This window comes from Manacus candei, unplaced genomic scaffold, assembly GCF_025592945.1.
Source record: "Manacus candei isolate 608988 ecotype Guabito, Panama unplaced genomic scaffold, ASM2559294v1 h1tg000041l, whole genome shotgun sequence".
NCBI lineage: Eukaryota > Metazoa > Chordata > Aves > Passeriformes > Pipridae > Manacus > Manacus candei.
In genome coordinates this window covers 411133-434040 of record NW_026138089.1, presented here as the reverse complement: position 1 = coordinate 434040, position 22908 = coordinate 411133, and the positions used below count along the sequence as shown (strand labels likewise).

The following is a 22908-nucleotide window of genomic DNA, read 5'->3' as shown; positions in this document are numbered from 1 at the left end:
AAAACAGTTTGATTTAGACCCAAAAAACCCTTTCTTGATAACTGAAGTGTATGTTCTCTGTGGGATGTTTGTAAATTCTTTCATGTGTCAGGGTCTTTGCCCTTTGACCAGAACTACACCAACCAGACCTCTGACTGAAGTGAAATGGATATAGCTCCCACCAGTCTGGGCTCCCTGGCTCCCCAAATGTCAACTGGAAGTAAGAAAGAGTTTGCAAACACGTTTTCCCCCAGGATGATCTCATTACATATACTGTTTGAAGCACACAGGATCTGAACATGAGAGCTCCTTGTGAAATTCATAACAAATAGCTCCCTGGAAAGATTTCATCTCCTTTCATGTTTAAGAAAAATGAAAAAAATAAACAGCATATTTTCCTCAAAACTACTCTTTTAAAGGCACAAAGCTAATTATTTTCACATTGCTTAAACTCCACAGATGATGACACAGTTTTCAGTGACTGAGCTGAGTGCATTAGCTTTCATTAATGAAATACACCTCACATAACACTTCAAAACCAGGGTTGGTTGAGTCTGTAATTGGTTGAGTGCTTTCTATACATTTTTCTTCCAGTAATACTCCAGTGTATATTCACCAAAACTGAATATAAATCAGGTAACTTAATGGTAAACATGCCTTTCTGCAGAAACACAAATGAAGTTCTGGAAAGATTCTGCAGCAATATTTGATACTATTCACTAACAGCACTAATCTCACTGTACAACCATTGTGAAATACTGCAAATGACTGAATATGATTGGCCTTACTCTTATGCTTGTAAAATGAATATAATTAAATCTCTGTAAGATTTGGCTTAAAATGATACATTTTCTCCTCTGATCTTATGTAAGTCCCAGTATTAATAAAGCAACAAACAAGACATGATTTCCTCCTTTACAAAATGCTCTTTAACTTTCTCATAACACTAGAATTTGCTGTTGTTTCAGATGTGATACATCTTATGTCTTTATGCACTTTTCCCATACCTAAATAAGAATGGGCATCTTTATGGCAAGATGTAGCACAGAAGGCTCTGTTTTATGATTTTCCTGCACTCATATTTTCTAGGAACTGGGATGCATGGATAAGAAATATTTTCCCCATTAGGAAAAGGACAAGGAGAGAGAGATCTAACCTTTGAGGGGAAAAAAAAAAGAGAAGGAATCTAGGAAAAGGGAAGAACAGATTAAAAAAAAACAAACAGAGATAAAGAAAGTAAGATGGGGAAAGGCAGAGAAAAGCAGGAATATGGAAAGAATTACTTTTTGAAAAAAAAAAGAATTAATAGAAGCCAATGAGAAAATATCACTAGTGTAAAAGAAAGACATGAAAATACACAGAAGGATGAAATCAATGGAAAATATGATGAAAGAACTAAAGCACTAAGGAGATATTTTAGGTGACATTAGTCTAAGAAAGGCAATTAATAGAAGAGAAAGATAACACAGAACCATTAGACAAATTGAAAACCAGAAACAAACAACAAGAGTGTACCTTGAAATGGTTTTGCATGAAACAATTTGTTTGGTTGGTTTTTTTCTATTGCATGGCCAAAATTTCAGTTTTCTATGAGGAGTATCACACCTAAGTGGAGTGCTGGTCATACATAAGTCTAACCCTAAGACAGAACAACACATAATACTTTAAAAAGTCCCACTCAGGTGTGTCAGTGTCCAGCAGACATTATACATAGAACAGTCGGCTTGGATGATTGTTGTACCTTCCTTCCAACTGGACTATTCTATTCTAGTCCATGCTATTCTATTCTCTTCTAACAAAAATGAACTCTGCATCTCAATGCAACTCAAACTCTGCTCCCTTTTAAGTAAAAAATTATTTTATAGGAACAGATGTACCCTTCTTCTTTCTAGGGGTCAGAACTTGGCCTTTTGTATATGATAATCCTTCAAAGTTACTTATGTCTTTTCCCGTCAGGATGTGTTTAAAAATTTACTGGACTGTTTTCACCTTACTCTCTGTATCTTCCAAATGACATTTAGGTAAATATGAAAAAAGACAGTAAACCACAATATTCCAAGTAACTATCTGTTCTATCAGCCATAACATCTCACTCTGGCATACTGTCTCCAAGTATCTATCTTCAGAGAAGATGAAGCACTTTGTTTTCCAAATATCTGGATTCGATAAATCAAGACAATAATTTACAAAGCAAAGGGAATTGTTCACAATGTTGCCTGAGCTCTGTGGAAAACAACAATTTATCTTTGAACTGTGTGCAAACAGGTGACTTCCCCTATATATTTTTAAATGATCTACAATATCTGGTTGGCCCTCTTTCTAGTGTATTTATGAATGATAACAGCAAAACATATTCTTGGGCTTTCTCCCAAATCTGTTGAGTTTTTCATATCTTGGATACTTTTACCCTGAAAATTCTTCCTGCTTTCCTTTATTTCCCGATTAAGTAATGAAGAATATTTCAGCAAATCACTGGAAGTAATTAACTATTTTAGCAGTGAAATAAGGTAGTTTTCAATGTATCATAGAAGATATGTTAATTTAATCATCTGCTTATAAAAACTAAACAGATATGATTTCTCTCATACGTGCATAAACATATTGGGAATACCCATTTTGTCTTCCATATTTCTGTTGATTTAATTAATAATATTACCTGAACTCTATTATGAGGATCTGAGAAAAAGTGGGTAGTAATGACAAAAGAACTTGAAGTAATGATCTTTTACTTAAAATATCACTCTCACTGCAAAGTTTTGAATTAGGAAAAAAAAAATCTGTTAATATCTGCATGAACTGATAACAAACCAGAGATTTCACAGAGCTGTGAGATTTCTTTTGGAGAAGCAATAAAGAAACAGTAACGTGTTACTGACTATTAGAATTCACAGCACCATTGTAAGAAAAGAGGTAATCGATTCATTTCTGTCTATTGATAATGTTTGGGGTTTACAATGAAAGAAAACCTCTTTATTAAACCCCATAGTTCTACATTTTTTAAACAAAATATCAAATTAAATACAACACAATTTCAAAATCTAAAGCAGTGATGTAGCAAGAAATAAAATAGCAAGTTAAATTCAGCACTTAATTTAATTGCATTTACCTTCATTTAGTCGTAACATCACTCCCCAGCTATTGGATCTATATAACCTACACCACTGCATACATGTTTACATATGTTCTCTAATGCACACTGTTCCTAAAATTCTAAGCTAAGATACAGCACATCTTGGAAAAAAACCAACAACTATGCATGTTTGAAGTCTTTATCGCAAGATAAGAATTTGTAAATTTTTCAGTACTTATAACTTATAGTGGATGTTCACCTTAATTCCATAATATATCTTATTATTTTTTTCTGCATTAGAGCTCAAACTATAAAATCCCATTCTGAACAGCTTTACCTGCAGTATCAAGTCCTGCTAATTACCTGAATGCATTGTAATTTAATAACTGATTCTACGGGTGTGATTTTACAGATTTCGCTGCATGGAATCATTAATCTATATTAACCTATAAAGAATTTATTTAAAACTGTTGCTCCCAGAAATTATTTAAACCATAGTAAAAGGAATGAAGCAGCAGAAATAAACTGTCTTATGTGAATCTTCTATATACACCATAAAAATATCCATAAAACATGGTTAAGTCATGTGATAAATGAACACATGATATATCAGGCAGCAAGATTTGCTAAATATTAATACTAAAAGGTAAATAAACTTTTAAGTATTTTAACTTCATAGTTGCACCATATGAGAAACTGGGCTACTTAATCTTATTTGATAAAGTATTCAGAACCATGTGAAAATAGAGCATCAGGTTTAACTACTATCTTCTCATAGAGGCACCATGAAGCAAGCTTGCTTCATTTTTAATTCCTTAGTTCTCTTTGGTGCTATTTCATAGGGAACAAACAAACACAGAGAAATAAAAATATTTACTTAAATGCAGCATAAAGAAAAAGTCGTATGCAATGTACCTGTAGCACCTTCCATCTTGTGTTCAGGTCTTCCACACAGCTGAGATTGTACTGGGAGAGTTGGATATCAGAGGGAGTGAACCGGTGAGCGAGGTCATTGACTTGATGCACCTTTTCTTTAAGGGGTACAAGTTCTGCTCGATAAACCTGTGCAAATTAAATAAAACTATAAATAAAGATAAGCCTTAACTTCTAAAACTATTGGTTCTGCTACCAGCTGATTAGTAATGTAAAGATAATACATATCAAGCTGAAAGGAAGGAGCATATTGGTCATAGTACAGTCACCAGTCTTTTCATATAACTTCATATAGACTTCAGGTCTCAAGGGTAAGGCCCAGCATTTCAGAAGGTGCTATGGAGTTGGAACCTTCATAGCCATTTTTGGCCAGTCAAACCACATTTCCAAACAGCACACCCATTGGGATGTGCACTGCAGAGCACACATCTGTCCTGCCTCATCCTTCACATGTGTGTAACACATATTCCTTTGGGATTGATGGGAGAGTTAAGTACTGTTTAACACAGGAAAAGAGAGGATGACAACTGTTCCCAAATACAACAAAGGAAACAACAGAAGCAACGATAAAACTATTACAGACCCCACTAAGGGTATGATCTTACCCTGAGTATCTTACATGTAACAAACAAAAGGTTAGAAATGGGAAGTACAAAAAAAAAAAAAAAATTGCTATGAATCCCAACCTGGCCTACATGACTCATGAGTCTCACACTCTTACACATAGCTAACAATTTCAGTCTAGCTAATAATTTCAGTAATGCATTTGAAAACCAGAAACTGCTAGTTACAAACTTCTTGTTTTTAAAAGCAACAATCTGATGATGATGCTTTTGTGACGCGTCTGGGTACCTTCAGATAAATTCAGGGCATCATGACTTTGTGTCAAAGAAAGGAATCTCTACGTAGATCTTCCACTGCTGCATATCTATCTTTTCTAAGGAGACATTTATGAATCTTTAATGTGATAAAATATGTCAAAATGTAACAACGAGTCATTTCTAAGGGACAAATTCTATGATTCTCAGGAGTACATTTTGTTGCAATATGATGTCTACACACAAAGGCAGAATAATTTACTTTCTATATTAGTCTTGCTTTCTAGCTCCTTTCTCACAGTATTTTTAATATAAACCACATGTGGTTTGCATCTCATTACAGATAATCAAATAAGCTGAAATTATTGCCTAGTAATCTTTTCATCAACACGTGATGCAAAATAAGGTAAAAACAAAGACCATCCAGTATCTCAGGGAACCTTAAGAGTAAACAGTATGAAGACATTCATAGACATTAGAATGCCATAAACAGCACTAAAGGTAAACATCACTGAAAAATTGTTCCTCAAATGTCTTTCAAAACCAGACTTGGCTTCCCTCAATTATGTTAAATTACCCTACAACATAAGGAGTTAGACTGATTTAAGTGGCACTCATGCAGTGAATGACTCTAATGATAAATCTATAAAATACACCATCAGAAGGGGTGTGCATTTCGCAAAGGGAAGCACAGAGAGTGATGCAAGTGCCACCATGTGACAGAAGATGCATACATTTAGTTCATGACATAACAGTTGACTTCTCCATTTCACCAGTTTTAATATCATTGGAACACAACTGACATTACTGCAGAGAATACTGAGCTACAGTTTCATGTCAAGCAAGGTCTGAAATACAAAGAAAAAGAAGAGAGCTCATGTTTGGTTTTGTCCCACAGAGTTATATATGTGCTTACCCTGAACTTTTTAGTTAGTAGTTGACTTCAGAGAACAAACAACATGGTTTAAAAATAGACATTTGTTGTTGCAAGGTAAAAATCTCAAAGGCTGAAGAGATATATATACCACTGTGTGAACACTTCACTTGCAAACAGTTATTTCACTGTTTTTTTCCTTTGATCTGCTACTTTCATAGCCCAGGTCCCTGGCCATAACTCTGTGGCTTATATTTGGGATGATCAACTCAGTTCCCCTAGTGTTGCTTGGTTTCCAAGATGAGAGAACACCTCTAAGCTAGTGTCACCAATGTCCACATTGCATATAAATAGAAATATACATTTGTATATATTTAGAGATATTGTAATATATATAATAAAAGTAATATATAATAAAAATTAAAACACACAATAAATGTATGTATATATATAAAATAAAAACCACGGGTAGAATACATGCAGATCAATAAATGCAAGGATCAGTTCCCACACAACAATGCACTTTAATGCAGTTCCTGCATGAAATCAAGTTAATTTTCTACCATTTGTATGGCAATAGGAGCAGGGTTTTGATTGAAAAAGTTCACTGCTTAGGCAAAGCACACAGGCTTAAGCTTATCAAGCACTTGTTTTTAAACATATATTTTAGTCTCTGTCTGATTTTTGACCTGTTACTTACATCTGCAGTGTTGACTGGAAAGCACTGGTCTCACCTGACATAAATGACTAGGTAACTCACACAATTATTGTACCATTACTAAGGTGAAATAGAAGAACCTTCATAATTAGTCAACACGTTTTTTTGACTGTAAGGTATTTTACACACCATAAAGGCTACAGCACAGAAGCAAGTCACAAAAACAGAAATCAAATCATAGAAATAAATATGGAAGTAAAGAAGAAAACTTATCTTCAGTTCCCTCTCTAATCAATGTCTTTATTAATTTTTTTTTTGTGCTGCAAGGATAATGATCTTTCCAGTGTGATGCTAATTTTCCAATGTACAAAATACAAAAGCTTTTGCTCCATCTTTAAATTCGACATTCTGTATTCTATTATCATTAAGTCTGAATTTTTACTGGTATTTTTTTATTAGTTGGACAAATCAAAACATAACAAACAGCAAGAACATAAAGAGAATGCTAGTCAATGAACAGCTATCTAATTAATACCAGCACGCTTACAATTAAAAACTGCAGACAGAAAAAAAAATATCCATAGAAAGAAATGGCATATGAGATTATATGGTTAAGAAGTCAGTCAAAATACATGATTTTAAAGCTGGGCTTTTGTCTCAGAGTAAGTGAAATTCAGTGTGAGTTCTTATATTTTTTCAATGAATGTTTGAACAGGTTTACTGAATAATAATAATTTCTATATTTTCTACAGTACTTGGCATCTGTAGAAGCAGAAATTTAGATTTTTTACTGGATTGTGATTTTTATCAGTATGACTGAAATGTTTAAGAGAAATATTTATATTTTTAATCATTAGTTTGTATAGCAGAAGACTGATTAATTTTTTTTCTATTTTTTTTCCTTTTGCATAAAGACCACTATATATATATATAACAGGTTTATATCAGAAAAATTTAGGTAACTATATTGTTGATAATTTAAAAACAAGCATACATGGTGAGTAGTAGAGTATTACTACCACAAGGAGACATGTCTGAACCCATTAAACTGCTCAGGATGTAAATGAGTTCACAGTGTGAACAGCAATAGGACAACCAGCCCCAAATTATCTTCATTATAATTGCCCTTATGCAAGAAAGAATTTCAATGGTTTGTGATACTGTAGGTGGTAGATTGGATTTTAAATGATCCATACGGTCTTGTCAGAAAATATTTTAAAATGCCTTGGAACATTAGTAAGGACTCTAGACGGCACGTACCATAGATATCCTAACCAGACATATATTAAAAGTCTAGAGAACACAGAGTGACCATAATCAGTCAGATGAAAAGCTCATCTTGCCCAGTCCCTTGTCTGATAATAGCCAATACAATTGCTTAGGGAAGAAGGCAAAGGAAAGCATCAGCATCCCTGCTCCTTGCTGTACTCTTCCAGCTTAGCAAACTCTCAGAAATTATGGAGCCAGAAGCTGTATTTTTATATCAAACGGACCTCAATGGAATCTTTTTCCATGGAATTATATACTTCGATTTTGGACTAACATATGCTCTTACTATCCAAAATACCCTATGGTAAGGTCAGTATTTAGGTTAAAGAACCATTTCCTTTTTGATATTTTTAAACCTAACACTAGAGACCCCCTTGAGATGTCCCTAATTCTTAGCTCATGAGAGATAGCACCCAACCATTCTGAGTGGACTTTGTGCTTTTGCAATATCTACAAACCTTGCATATTATTTTTAGCTTCTTCTTGTTAAATATACAAAGACCAGGATATATATGATTACATGTGGATATCTATAAGGTATTAACATCTGAGCAATTCACCACATGGTTCCTTTATATTCAATAGCTAATCAAAACCAGGAACTGAACATTATGTAAGGTTTCACGATAAGATGGCATGAATCACATTCTGAATTACAACAGAAATGGGTAGATTTTCACTGACTATACTGCGAGCTTAGGTAACCAGCTCACATGCAGACAGATGAGAAATTACATAAGAGGAGCCCCACTCCGACACCATTTATTCTGTCCTTGGTTACTTTTTATCTAATCTGCTATAATCTTTTTTATAGTTGGGATCCAAAACACTTCCTACTATATATATAATAGAGGTACAACAGAGACTTGCACTATGGCATCATGATATTTTCTGCTTTCTCAGTAATTCTTAGCATTGCATTTGGCTCTATGAACAGTCCTAAGTATTGATGTGATGTTTTCAGAGGATGTTATGATTCCAGGACCTCTTTCATGAGTGTTAAAGGAATGCTGAAAGGCCTAAAGAGCTCATTACTGTTTGGGATAAATTTGGGATAGCTTTTTTCACATGTTTTGCTTGAGATTTATCAGCACTTTATTTCATCTGCCATCACTTTGCTGACAGTCAGTACTGTGAAGTTTTTCTATAGCTGTTTGCAATCTGTCCTCACCTTAAGTACTTTCAATAGGTTTGTATCATCAAAATGTGCTAATGCATTAATAATTTTTCTTTCCAGCTCATTTATGTAATGTGCTGCACAGAGTAGACCTTCTGGAGCACAATCATCTCCTTCTGGGAAAACTGACCTGTGCTTTTTACTTTCCATTTTTTATAGGAAATTACCAGAGAGCTGCTTATTTATCCACATGAAGACCATCTCTATTATCTCACCAGAACTTAGTTTCTTTGCTGGAAGACTTTCTTAAATCCCTGGGGAATGCCAAATGGCCTACACCCCCTTAGCAGTATGCTAATGTTTCCTTCAAGGCACACTAGGAGATGAAAGGCACATCTACTTTTACAGAACAATCTCTTATCTTTTTTGCAGTATATTCTTCCCAGATTTCCTGGTCTGTAGGTCCACAGGCCAGACTAGATGCGCTATTTAAAAATTACCCCCACGTTTGCCCTATTCCATTTCTCATAAAAAACTAATTTTAAATAAGAAAATGCTGTTAATAGATACAGGTATTTTACACTTCCATTAGAACACTTCACCAAATACTCATCTGCCTCTGGTGATTTGGTGCTCTTAATCATGACATTTTGTTCTTTGTATTTTTGCTCCAAATAGCTTTCTTTATTATTTTCTTTAGCCACCCCATCTCTCTAGGTCTTTATGAGTCCATTCTAATGGTTGGCTCTTAGTGTCCAGTGTCTTCACAGACTTTGTCCTTTTGGTTCCTTTCCATCAGGCTTCCTCATTTGTGTGTAGCTTGCTTTCTGAAAACTGAACATTGCTGTGGTGGATTTTTCGAGTTATTTTTTGTCCCTGCAGAGATGCTGACCTTTAGTTCATAATGATCCCCATTATGATAGAAATGTTTTGAACTTGCACTGCTCTGTACCAAGTAAAATCTTTTCCCTACTGGTTATCCTCCTGGAGTTTCTTAACATTATGTATTTTCTATTTAGTGCTGGAACTTCAATTCCAAAGGGATTTTAGGCTAGTGTCTGTAATTACAGACCAATTTCTAACATATTTTAGCAGATGCAGGCTAAGCCCCCAAAATTATTTGCAAGTCCTTTTCTGCATATTTTCCATTAAATTTGCTTGTGCTTTGGATATCCTATTCCAAGGTAGTAAAAGCTATCAGATAACCCTCACCCCTTTCCAGAATACCAACTCTATTAATGAAAATTTGATGATTAGGTTTTTTTCAGATTTCTTTTCTTCCATATTTCACATGCTACACTGGTGGTTTTATCCTATTTTTATTTAGGAAACCCTAACACACGCTGACTTCCTCTTTGGAAGGCTGCTCAATTTTCAGAAGAGAGATAAAATAAAAAAATCTATGTCTTTTTTTTTTTTTTTAAGGAATCACCAAAAGGAAATGCCTTTTGTCAATGCCATGAAAAATTTGGGTTTTTATTTAAAATTCATAAATCAGTTCCATAAAATCTGAAAGGAAATTCATGTCATTTGAGTAGAAGAGTAAAAAAAGTAAACAAGCTTATTTCAATAACAATAGAGATATTATATACTTTGCTAACCTCAGGGAGTTTCCATTGCAAAATTCATAATGAAGTTCAGGAAGGAACATTGACCAAAATGCAATATTCCTCTTAACCCCCCTCTCCCTCAACCACATGTGCAATAGCTTGCTAACAAGTCAAACACAGAGGTCAGGAATCCAACTGAAATCACATCAAGTGCCTATAACTTCCAACTCACTGATGTTAATGGAATAGTGTGACTAAATCCCATTATGCCATTTGGAAAATACACCCTGAATAGGAAGTGTATTTTCAGAAAAGTACCTATTCCTTATGCACACAGAAAAATTAAAATGCAGGCTGTTTTTTATTTATTGTTTGCTACCGTAAAATGTCAGTAGGTCATTAAAATTGCTTTTTTTACTCTTACTGTACTTATTCCTACTGATCCCAATACCCACTATTTATGTTTAGATGTAGTCCACAGGAGACAATCTCAGTGCCTTGTCAGAACAAATAGCAATTATGCGGCTGTATTGAGAGTATGCAATCATTGTTGCTTAGCACTAACCACACTGACAAAAGGGAATTAACAGCACTCACATACAAAGTCATATATTTTTATGTACACGTCAGTAGTGTACTGAAATTGTGTTGGGCTGTATTTGTCTTAAAAATTGTTTTCAATAAACAGATACCATCTAATAATGATTTACTTGCAATTGCTATGCATTTGTTCAATCCCAGAATTAAAACAAGGAATTAAGCTTTTCAATTATAATTTAAAATACAGTCAGTATTCCTATTGGCTCCTACCTATCCGAAAATATTTCTGAAGTGAAAAATAGCTTGGGAGCATATTCATTTTTTGATGTTACTTTGTCCCTCATGTGCCTTAACAACACTTGGACTTATGTTTACAAGTTTAGAAAAATCTCTGTGAGACCACGTATGAACAATTACTGTACCACTATAGTGGAAGATTGTTTCCCAGCTGTATTGTTCTCAGTCATCCTGAACACATAAAGACTCATTAGTGTTACCCATACTCATGGGAGAAGTGACCATGAACCTCACAGAACATATATTGCAATACCCTTCTCTTGCTGGAATGAGAAGTTAAAGGAGACTTTAAAGTTCATTTCCCCAATCCATTAAATAATTTAAATGCCCAACAATAGCTTCTGGAAATGAGTATCTATTTGGTTATAGACGAAACAGGCATAATGTCTGCCTGAGATGTTAAAGGTAATCTGGCATAATCTCTAACTTCTTTCCCCTCAGATTGTATGGACTAGCAATTATAACTTCATCAGCCTTCGATTTGAACACTATGTAGGTTTATTTAGAGCACAACACTGGAAGTTAAAATTGATCCCAAAGTTAGTTTCTCCCAGAGGTTATAAATCCAAGACTTTGTTGGATAGTATCCTCTTTCACTAACTTTCACTTTTACAAGCCTAAACCCAAGGAATTTAAAACATTTTTTATTGGCCTTTTAAAAGGGAAGGAAAAAAATTCAAATAATTTAAAAATCATGACAAATCATCTCTAGTTTTCCAGCAATGGTATTTACTATTTATGCAGTTCATATCTAAATTTTATATAGGACTAAACATTATAGTATCTCTATTTAGAAATTAAATGTTTTTCACTTCCTAATAAACTTGTCAAGAACACACAAGCTTGGACATGTACAAGGCTGGAACACAAATTTCTTACTGCTATTAGTGATTAATTGCATAAATGTTTCTAAATATTTTTTTTATTTCTACTGAAAATCATTGTAAAGGTAAGCACTAAAAAGAATGTTTTCACTTTCACAAAACTCTAAACTGTCCTGAAAAATATGATGTAAAAATTAATAAAAAATTCTAAGTAGAAAAGACTAATGAGTAATTAGATAATTGGTTTGTCATCAGTCTCCTAGTTTTGTGGGTGGGTAATACGACTTTATTTATTGATGATTTTGTAGAGAGGTTATAGCCTAGGAAAATGTAATCACTTACTAGAGCATGTCATTTCATTTGAACATACTAGTAAGGCTAATTTTCTCTAAAAGGAAGTAACAAATCAAGTACCAGATCCAGAACTTAAAACAGGGTTAACAGTGCTGTTGCAGAAACACAGAATCACAGACTGGCTGAAGCTGGAAGGCACCTCTTGAGATCATCTAGCCCAGTCCCTCTGCTCAGAGCAAGGCTGGTGAGATGCAGGATGCACAGGACTGTGTCCAGTCAGATTTTGAATATCTTCAAGGATGGAGACTCCACCACTTCTCTAGGCAGCCTGTGCTGGTGTTTGAACACTAAGTGTTCATATTTAGACGGAATTTCACAGGGTTTAATTTGTACCCATTCTGCCAGTGGACAGTACTGAAAAGAGTCCAGCTTTCTCCTCTTCATTCCCTCCTATCAGGAATTTATACACACTGATAAGATCCTTAGCTGCCTTGAGTCTCAAGGCTGAGCTGTCCCAGTTCCCTCAGCCTCTCCTCACAGAAAAGATGCTTCAGTCCTGTGACTATATTTGTGGACCTGCACTGGAATTCTTCCAGTGAAGTCCACATCTCTCTTGCACCAGGGAGCCCAGAACTGGACCCAGCACTCCAGATTTGGCCTCACCAGGGCTGAGCAGAGAGGAAGGATCCCCTCCCTCAACCTGCTGGCAATGTTCTGACTAGTGCACCCCAGGGTGCTATTGGTCTTCTTTGCCATGAGGGTGTGTTTCTGGTTTACAGTCAGTTTTTTGTCTACCAGAACCTCAAAGCTCTTCTCTGCAGAATTTCTTTCTGGCCAATTGGTCTCAAGTGTGTACTGTTACCTGGGTTCTTTCTCCCAGGACACAGGACATGGCCTTCCTGCTTGTTGAACTTCATGAGATTCCTTTCAGTGTAATTTTTCATTCTGTCAAGGTCGAATTGAATGGCAGCACAACCATCCAGTGTATTAGCTGTTCATCCCACTTTTGCATCGACTGTGAAATTACTGAGGGTGAGCTTTGTCCCAGGGAACAGTTCATTAATGCAGATGCCAAATTATACTGACCCAGTATCAACCAAAAATATACCCCACTTATGACTTGCCTCCAATAGAACTGTCTTGTCTTTGATGTGCCTGGAGATGATTTCAAAGATTAGTTGCTCCATCACCTTACCAGGGGTTGAGGTGAGGCTGACTGACCTGTAGGTCCCTGTGTCCTTCTTCCTGTCCTTGAAGATGAGAGTGACACTTGTTCTCTTCCAGGATGCAAGAATGCCTCCCTGCTGCCATGACTTTCAAAGACAACTGATAGTGGTCTCTCAATAACATCTCTCAACTCAGTCAGCACTTGTGGCTGCATCTCATCAGGACTTTGGTATGACCAGAATCATGAGCATGAAAAGTCTATCCTATATGTTCCATTGTGGATATTTCTGACACTTAATATGAAGGAGATTTCAAGAAAAGGCCAACTGTGCCTACAGAGAAAAAAGTCTGTCTCCCTGGTCTGTGAGCAGCACTTATATAAGGCAGTGGCCTCATGCCAGCTTGATATTTTCTTGAAGAATTCCCTCATATAGAAGAGACTCCCGCTAGCACTGGCTTATGTTAAACCTCAATTCTCATAACCAGTGAAAGAGACAGAAAAGAACATCTGGCGCTGTGAAGAAAATATGAAGTGACTTAGGAAAAAAAGTTCTCCTGTGTCAGATGAATTTCTGTTGTCGGGAGTTTTTATACCAGCAGCAGCTGCAGCTAAATGAGAGCAGGATCCATTTGCACAGCAAGGTGAGTGGTTGCCCTACACTTGGGCCACAGTAGGTTCCCAGCACTGACATTTCTGTACCTCAGCTCACTTAGTGTCCAACTGCTGAACTGTTCATGGGCCAGAGAATATCTTCTGGTTTTATATTTAAAACGGTACAGGGTTGAACTGTCCCAGAACAGCCTCCATCTTTTTCATTCAAACTGAGTTGGTTTCTTCTCTGATGGGTTTAGTGTATTCTCATTCAAATTTCATTGAAACCTCGGATTGTCAGCTGCTAGTTCAATATGCTACACTTAGCTTCCCTTTAAACTCACCCTGTATTTTTATTTGATTCTAGTGCTCCTGGGGACAGGCGGTGTTGAAACAAAATGGATTTCAGATGATTTGATTTTCCATCCTATATATTTTTATAAACTTAGAAATGACCAAGCAAGAGAGCAGTAGAGTAGAATATAAATCCTCTTCTGGGATAAAAATAGTTCAAATAGAAAATACCAAGGGAGAAGGAAAATCAAATTCCCTTTAAGTCCTATCCCATTCTGAATTCCGTACTTCTGAATCAGTAAAACATTACATTTTTCAAATGTTATTTCCTGCAATTTGGAAGACTATCTCAGTATTTCCTTAAAAATAAGGATATTAAAATTTGAATAGGAAAAATGAAAAATGAACCAATGCCAGGTATTAATTTTCTTCTTTTCTGAATATCAAAGGAAAAAGCTTAGATGGGAAAAAAATTTATATCTAGGGGAAAATATTTATTTATTAGAATGTCTAATTTAATAACCAGAAACATATTAATAAATAGGTGTACTTATCCTGAAACACATATCACTTGGTTACTATAATTTTTTTATCTATCTATCTATCTATCTATCTATCTATCTATCTATCTATCTATCTATCTATCTATCACCAACAGCTGATATACAGTTTTATGATCCCTGAACAGATGCAACATATGCTACTGCCTTGCCACTTACTCTGAAATTGTGTTCTAATCTATGGAAGGGGAAAAGTAAAAGAGCAAATTTAGCTTGTAATTCTCTCTACAAGAACATGTGGTTAGAGTTGTTCTGCACCACCACCTCATGTCATGACAGAGAGCATCACTGCTGAAATGCCATAAACAGTTCAACACCAATTTTTCCACATAATCAAAGTCAGTTACTCAGTTACTTTGCAACCAAGAAGTGATGAAGTGCCTAGGAACTGTAAGTAACTTGAAGGTCTAAAGTGTGATCTGAAAGTCTAGCACCCACTACACAACGGACATAGAAAATATAAAGGAACTTTTGCAAAGGAAATTTTTCCTTTAGTATGATTTAATTCAGCATAATTAAAGCTAAAAGCACTTAAAAAGATACATATGCTTAGGTTGTAGCCTCAGTCAAAACTGGCTTTAAACCATTAATAACACACTGTCTATTAGTCATCTTGTGAACAATGTATATTAGATATATACAAATATAAAACATTGAATAATAACCCGTGTTCATTACCAAAAGCTTTTTCAGGTAATAGAGACTCACAGAAATTCTCCTTGTCCTCAGAAAACCGTTGCTACAAAGTAAATCTCTGTTGTGCTGTAAATGAGCTTGGCATTTTAAAGGCAAATATAGAGAAAGATGTTTAAACCACAAAGATTACAACAGTTGCATCATAATATTACAAAACACCTCAAGCTTCCAGATGTCAGCAGGCAGATCCTGTAGCTCAGGAGGAAAAATATGGATTCTTTGCATGGCCATACATATGCTTAGGTTAGACCCTACTGAGACCCAGACTGTATTCTGACACTCAACCAATATTAAACAATTCAAATAAGAAGCTTCAGAAACTGTCTTTTCTAACAAAAAAAGTACAGAAATCTTTATTTTAATTTTAAAGAAACCTTTATTTTCTCCTTTCAAATCTTTAAATTTACCCTGTAAGTAGTTCATAATGTTTAGCCTCATAAAGTTGATAATTACTTCCTCTAGCAAGAGGAACAAAGTTTTTCATAGAGCCTAAGACCAAAAGGAGTCATTACAATCCATCCAGCCTCTAACATCCCTAAGAATGCAGGTCAGATGGACTGTTAACCATTTTGTTGGAAGCTCTGTGTTCCAACTCTTGAATTAATATTGAAGTTCCCATCTCCACCTTTTCACCACCACTGTATGATGTGTGTGGAGTGGGCGTGGATGAAACCCCAAGTCAACACAGAATCATAGAATGGCTTGGGATGGAAGGGACCTTAAAGATCACCTAGTTCCAACCCCCCCTGCCATGGGCAGGGACACCTTCCACTAGAGCAAGTTGTCAAGAGCTCCATCCAACATGGTCTTTAACACTTCCAGAGACAGGGCATCCACAACTTCTCTGGGCAAACTGTTCCAGCGTCTCGCCACCCTTGTAGTAAAGAATTTCTTCCTAATATCTAATCTTAACTTACTCTCAGTTTGAAGCCATTCCCCCCTTGTCCTATCACTATATGTTCCTGTAAAAAGTCCCTCTCCGTGTTTCTTGTAGGCTCCTTTCAGGAACTGTAAGGTTGAAATTAGGTCACCCCGAAGTCTTCTCTTTTCTGGGCTGAACAATCCCAATTCTCTCAGCCTTTCCTCTGTGCTGAGAGTGGTGATTAGAGGGATGGAGGTGCTCGATCCCTCAAATCATCCCGGTGGCCTCCTCCAGACTTGCTCCAACAGGTCCATGTGTTTCCTGTGCCAGGGACCCCAGGGCTGGACACAGCACTGCAGGTGGGGTCTCACCAGAGCAGAGCAGAGGGGCAGAATCCCCTCCCTTAACCTGCTGGCCACACTGCTTTGGATGCAGCCCAGGACATGGTTGGTTTCTGGGCTGTGAGTGCATATGGCTCGGTCATGTCCAGCCTCTCATCCACCGGCATCCCCAAGTCCTTCTCAGCAGGGCTGCTCCTGATCTGTTCATCCCCCAGCCTGGACTGATAGCAGGGGTGGCCCTGACCCAAGTACAGCGCCTTGCACTTGGTGTTGTCAACTCACATGAGGTTCCCATGGGCCCACTTCTTGAGGTGTAAACTTTTAGACATCTTACATCTAATAATAACATCCCCCAGCAATGCCAAATAAGGGGATTCAGTTCTAACAGTAGATTTTAGCAAACCACGAATGAGTATTATTTACATTTTAAGATAATGTAGGAAGAAAGAATATTAAAATAAAATGCTGAAAAGGAGACAGTTAAATAAAACTAAAAAATTAAACAGGTCTAGGGTTTTTATAACAGCACAAGTGATAGGCTGGGAAAATGCCATGAGTAGAGCCCACCTTCACAGGCACTAAGGTTGAAATCCTTCTGGGTGGCTGGCAGGCTGCCCTGCCATGTCTCAAGGGAGAGGAGGCCATGGCTCTTGGAAATGAGCAGCTGTGGCTCCTGCTGAGACCAATGAAAATTGTCATTCTTAATCCTCTGAATAATTGAACCCAACCAAAATAAAACAATTTGCAGGTAAAATAGAAAGAGAATAAGAATAATTTGAGTGGCATTGCTGCCTGGACAAATTAGTTTCACTAATTCAACTGCCCTATTTGTAAACTGGGTATAATACTTCTATTGCAGTCTCAGAAAGATGAGATTAACTCGTACAACCTGGAACATGAGAAGCACTATAAAGGTGCTAAGTAGAAATTACAAGGTTTTATTACGGGTTAATCTCGGACAAAAAATTGAAATAAAACTCCATTAGGATTTAAATATATAAAGATTAAAATGAGAAAAGTGTAACGCAATGGGTCGCTGATAAACATTCCAGGCAATCTAACATTCATTGCACTCTCTACATCAAGCAGTCCCTAAATAATTACTGTGTACCAGCACAGGAGCTTGATAAATTGATTTTACTTTGCTCATTGATTTGCCCATGTCACAGAAACATTATCATTACAGAATCTGCACACTTGATAGTTCCCAGGAATGTATTTTGTCAATGTTTTAAGAAAAGATTTCATTAGAAACAGAATACTGGCAGATTTCATGGAAAAAAATTGCCTCCTCACAGAAACAAACAACATTAAAATTCATTTCTAGTACTCCTCCCTTTGCCATGCTGTCATGGCTCACTGAACAGCCATGTCTCTGCTTATATATATTCACTTCTGGTATGTCCTTTTCCTTCACAGAGAAATGTTTCAATAGCAGACTACATATAGCAGATCAGATTTCTTTTATAAATGCTCCTTAGATATACTTTTGCTCACTTCAGCCACTCACCTCCCTGTGCCACACTCACTTAGAAAAGGCTGGATAAAATGGTCCCCTGGTAGGAAAAAATGTGTTACTTTCATCATACTTTTTTCCCCCTTGGCTAAATATTTACATTTCCAGGTTATAAGAAAAAGAAGGCTTTTGAATAGAACTAAACCAGTTCAAGAGCATCTTTGATTTAATGTCATGTCTGGGAATGTTAATACTTCATCATCAGACTAATATCTATGCGTGCTGCATTTATATGGCAAACTTAAAACAAAAAGCCATGTTAAATGCTAGAGTCCCTGCAATAACCATACCACTTAGGTACTTAAAATATTAATGTTTAATTCTCCTTCTAAAAGCTCAAGTCCTATTCTTATTTCTGATGAACTGATAAAGAGCAATCTCTGACAAATGTTCTGGTCTGACCTCAATTCTGAACTTCAGAGGCATAAAAAGACAGACAAGTCTTTATACATGTATTAGTCAGTTCTCTCAGCAGGCTATCAGAAACCAAGATCAGAGATTGCCAATACTTAAAAAGTCAAATTCTGCCTACAGATGTGCATGTTGAACTCCCACTGAAATCAGCAGGGTGAGTTCATACAAGGAAAAATTTGGCTCTAAATGAAATCTGTTGATCTAATAATAGCATGTTCTACCAAACTGGGTTGGAGGTAGAAAAGATTTCCATTTTTACTGGTCACCTTTTCTCTTCTTGAAAGTTCAGGAATTTTCCTTCACTTGCTGTCAGTGAAAAGTTATAAGTATTCTTTAGCCCAAAGGTCCTTAATCAAAGAGAAAATAGCTAGTATGTTCTATTAATACAGTTCTATTAATACAGTTAACACAAATCTCATACAAATTGGGTTAAATCTGGTGCTGCTCTTTGCCAGATGCCTTTTTTTCTGAAAAATAGTCTATAAGAAGCTGCTTCTCACATTAGTTGTTGTGATTGTCCAAAAAATTAGTTAAAGAATACCCATTTTTGTTTGTTCTTTGTTAGCAGAGGAATGTTATTGTTCCTGTATCACAATTATGCTACTGTTTCCCAATAGGAAGTATGGTCAAGAGCAGCCTTAATTTTAAAAGACTAAGATTTCATTTCTCTGCCTGCTTATCATTTTCTTCCTATTACTATGTTAAAAAAAAAAGATTTTGCATTCTCCTTTAAAATAGATAGCTTGATATAGACAAAAAACTTATGTAATCTAGTCTTCTCTGTAAAACATTCACTATAATTACAGTAGTAGCATCTGAGATCAAAAATGTATAACTTATTGCAAAAGAAGTCAGCAGAGGGAACGATGGTTTGCTTCAGGAATTTAAAATGGGCTTAGATGTAGGTTATTGCCCTAGTTATTGCCATGACAAACTCTCCAATCTTATCTTGCTGATTACAGAACAACAACATAAGGTAGATGAGACTTTTAGATTAAATTTGTATCCATAGCAAATACATGATTATTACATGTTAAATAACCACTTGTGAATATATTTCTTTTTATGTGAGAAAATAAATTGATTCATAAGCTGTTGAAATGAGATTAAGAGACCACAGGACACAACTGAGTAACTTTCATCTCCTCCAGGCTAAGAAGCATAGCAGAACTAAAATCAGCTGGTACAAATACATGATGAAACACTCCATGGTTTTAAACTCAATTTCATATTGACATTGAGTTAGGAAATTAAACAAAGACAAACCTTAGGAAATTAAACTGGCCCTCAACAGTGACAACCAAACAACCTTACCAAATTCTCTATTGTATAAAAATGCATTTTAAAAAAGGTAAAACCAACACACCAGGATGTTACCAATTAGGTACTGTGGTTAGCTGAAGTGTCTTTGATCTACAATAACTCCCTGAAAGTTGACCAATGAACAAATTGAACAAACTTCAACTATTTCTTTCATTATAGCAAACCTCATAAATTTTTAAATTCACAAGAATATTATGTAAAATCAGAACATCTGTGGGATGGTGACATGTTCCAGTGAATTTCAGTACAATTTTGATTTATTTGAAAATACTGTTTGTTATGTTCTTATGTACTCTATCATTGTTTTAGTTTATATTAGCAGTAAAACAGCTGATGAAGAGTTGACATTTTGTAAATTCTGGTTTTATGGACCATATTTATATTTAAAAGCTCAAAGTCTTCAAGTATATCATTAGATCATCTCCTCCTTTTATAGTATCTTGGAACAATCTGTAAAATACAAATATTTTACACATACAAAATCTGTTTATAAAGATCATCTCTAATTCTCTTAGGGACAATTTTTTTAGTTTTTGGAAAGCTGGAAAATGAATTAGGAGGAAATGGTTGTTCTATATAAAACAGTTTTAAAAGTCGCACAGTCCACTACAAAACTTATTAAGAAACTTAGTAAAGGAAACAGGACAATTTAATTCAGATTGATTATACTCTTTGGTGGTAACAGCTGGCTTCAAATTAAACTGGAAAAATGTACATGCATTTCGAAGTAGTTTAAGAAAATAACATAATTAACTATTGTATGGTTCTATGGCAGAATGACACATGTATGAAATGGCAAACTTCAGAAGCATTTGTAACAGTAATTACTTCAGTTGCAGTCTGAAGAAAACATTAATACTTCCATCTCCTGCACTGCAGGCAAATAGTTTCCTATTCAACTATGAACCAATGGGTGCTGTCATCTTTTAATTGTACAAACAATTTAAAAACACTTAATTAAATCACAGTTTATAGTCTAAAATTCTGCACATGGAATGCTTTAGTATTTTGGGGGTTTTTAAAACTAAGAATAATAAGGAGTGCAGCTATGGTGGGGAGTAATGCCTGTACATTACCAAAATACATCCAAGTCTATGAGTACTGAAACTGCTGAAACAATAGTTTAGGGTTACTTTCTTCTGTAGGCTTGCTTACTTAAAACTCTGCTAAATAGAAATTTTTTCCTCAAATTTCTGTAACATCAGAGAAAACAATCAGTGTTGCGCATGGAAAAAAAAGGTGATCACACATGATAGAAATTTGAAGCAAAAAAAAAGGACTTGGTCTTGGAATAATGTAGGAAGTTATCTAGGGTAATGTGAGCAAATTACAAAAATAAGTTTGTTCAGTATACCAGGCAGTATATTTACCAGTATATTTACCAGTTAACTTACTTTCAAGTAGCAATAATTTGCTGTGTGTATGAATTCAGATATCCATACTAAAAACAAATATTGTCTTTTATTGTCGGTTTGGGTTTTTTGCATTTTTTTCTAAGTAACATAAAGTCTATCAGTAAAGAAAGAGAATTAAAAAGATCTCAGAAGTTGATGTATGTGTAATGTCATTTTACTTTACAGACTGAACTGCATGAACTCTGTTAGCTTAATTCAGTGCCTAGCTTAATTTTATGTTAGCAAAAAATTAACAGAATAGTCAATCTGTCCACAATTTGCTTTAACATGGATCTAGTACTACTGTTGCTATCTAGCTGGTTGCAGATTCTGGTTGTTCAATACATCTTCCAGGTAATTATTTCTGGCATAGATTCTATTGATCTATTTAAAACTGGTCTCCATCACACATCTCCATTGCTAGGAGGGGATGAATGTGGACTATTGGCTTGCTTTTAGATGTCATTCATTAATTTTCCTATATGTGACCCCTAATAATTCCTTATAAAAATAATTCTTTTTTTCAGGAAGGATAGGAAATGATCAGTAACCTAGGCATTTCAAATCATTTGGAATGAGAACACAAATTAGAAATGCAATAACTCACTTTTCTGTCAGAATCTCCATCATAGACAACTCTCAGCACAGTTCCCTCATAATAGCACTGTAAGAATCCACTTTTCTTAAATACCTCTTTTCAGCACAGCAGTAGCAGAACAATACCAAAATGAACTACAGAAGAATATATAAGGCTTTTTCTAAATTATTAGTATTTAAATGATCTACCTATCCCCATTCATCATCCAGTAATTGAGATTGCTGGTTTAGTATTAAGATGTTTGTAATAATATGGGATTTTAACCTTGCCAATTCTATTTATTTACTTTTTATAGCCACATATGAACACAACTGAAATGTAGCCAATTATCTTAAGGTGTTGCCTTACTTTTTGTCTTATTTTGAGAAAAGATGACTAGGGACAAAATGATTGTCCCCAGTCCCACAGAAAGTCATTTTGGAGTAGATGATGAGTAAATCAGTGAGAAGTTGAATTCTGATCGATGTCTAACTGCAAACTCTGCTCAGCTTACAAATAGGAAATAAGTTTCAGGTTGACATTTTCCAGTGAACATTTGTCAGAGACATACAATTGGCAACAGCTGTCAGTGATGCTGAAGAAAGTTTGAAATAAGCAGCTTATAATTCAAGCAAAAAATTGTAAATATGCTGTGAAAAAAAAATTAAAAGCATACTTGCAGCCTTTGTGAATACCCTTGTTACATTAAATATATTAAAATCCATAATCTATATGCAAAGTTCATGTAACTGCTTTACTAGTAACTATAAAAGCAAATCTTCAAGAAGCACCAATTCTTAAGGAGAAGACTAAGACTTTAATGAAAATTCTTTACAGGAAAATACAAGACTTATGTCACTAAATTCTGTTCTGCTTTTTACAGTTATCAATCATCATACTGAGTCAAGGTGCCCTCTTTATGTGACAGTGAAGGAGAACAAATTATCGT

The 22908-nt window shown here is 35.4% G+C and overlaps 1 protein-coding gene across 4 annotated transcripts in view; it reads right to left on the bottom strand.

The window, feature by feature from the left end:
* LOC127474395 (dystrophin-like) overlaps window positions 1-22908 on the bottom strand; it is a 589003-nt gene that overhangs the window by 157648 nt on the left and 408447 nt on the right. For all 4 annotated transcript variants that reach the window (XM_051795060.1, XM_051795058.1, XM_051795057.1 and 1 more), the window contains exon 18: window positions 3965-4111. In XM_051795060.1, coding sequence (XP_051651020.1) covers window positions 3965-4111 — 147 coding nt within the window. The remainder of the gene's footprint in view (window positions 1-3964; window positions 4112-22908) is intronic.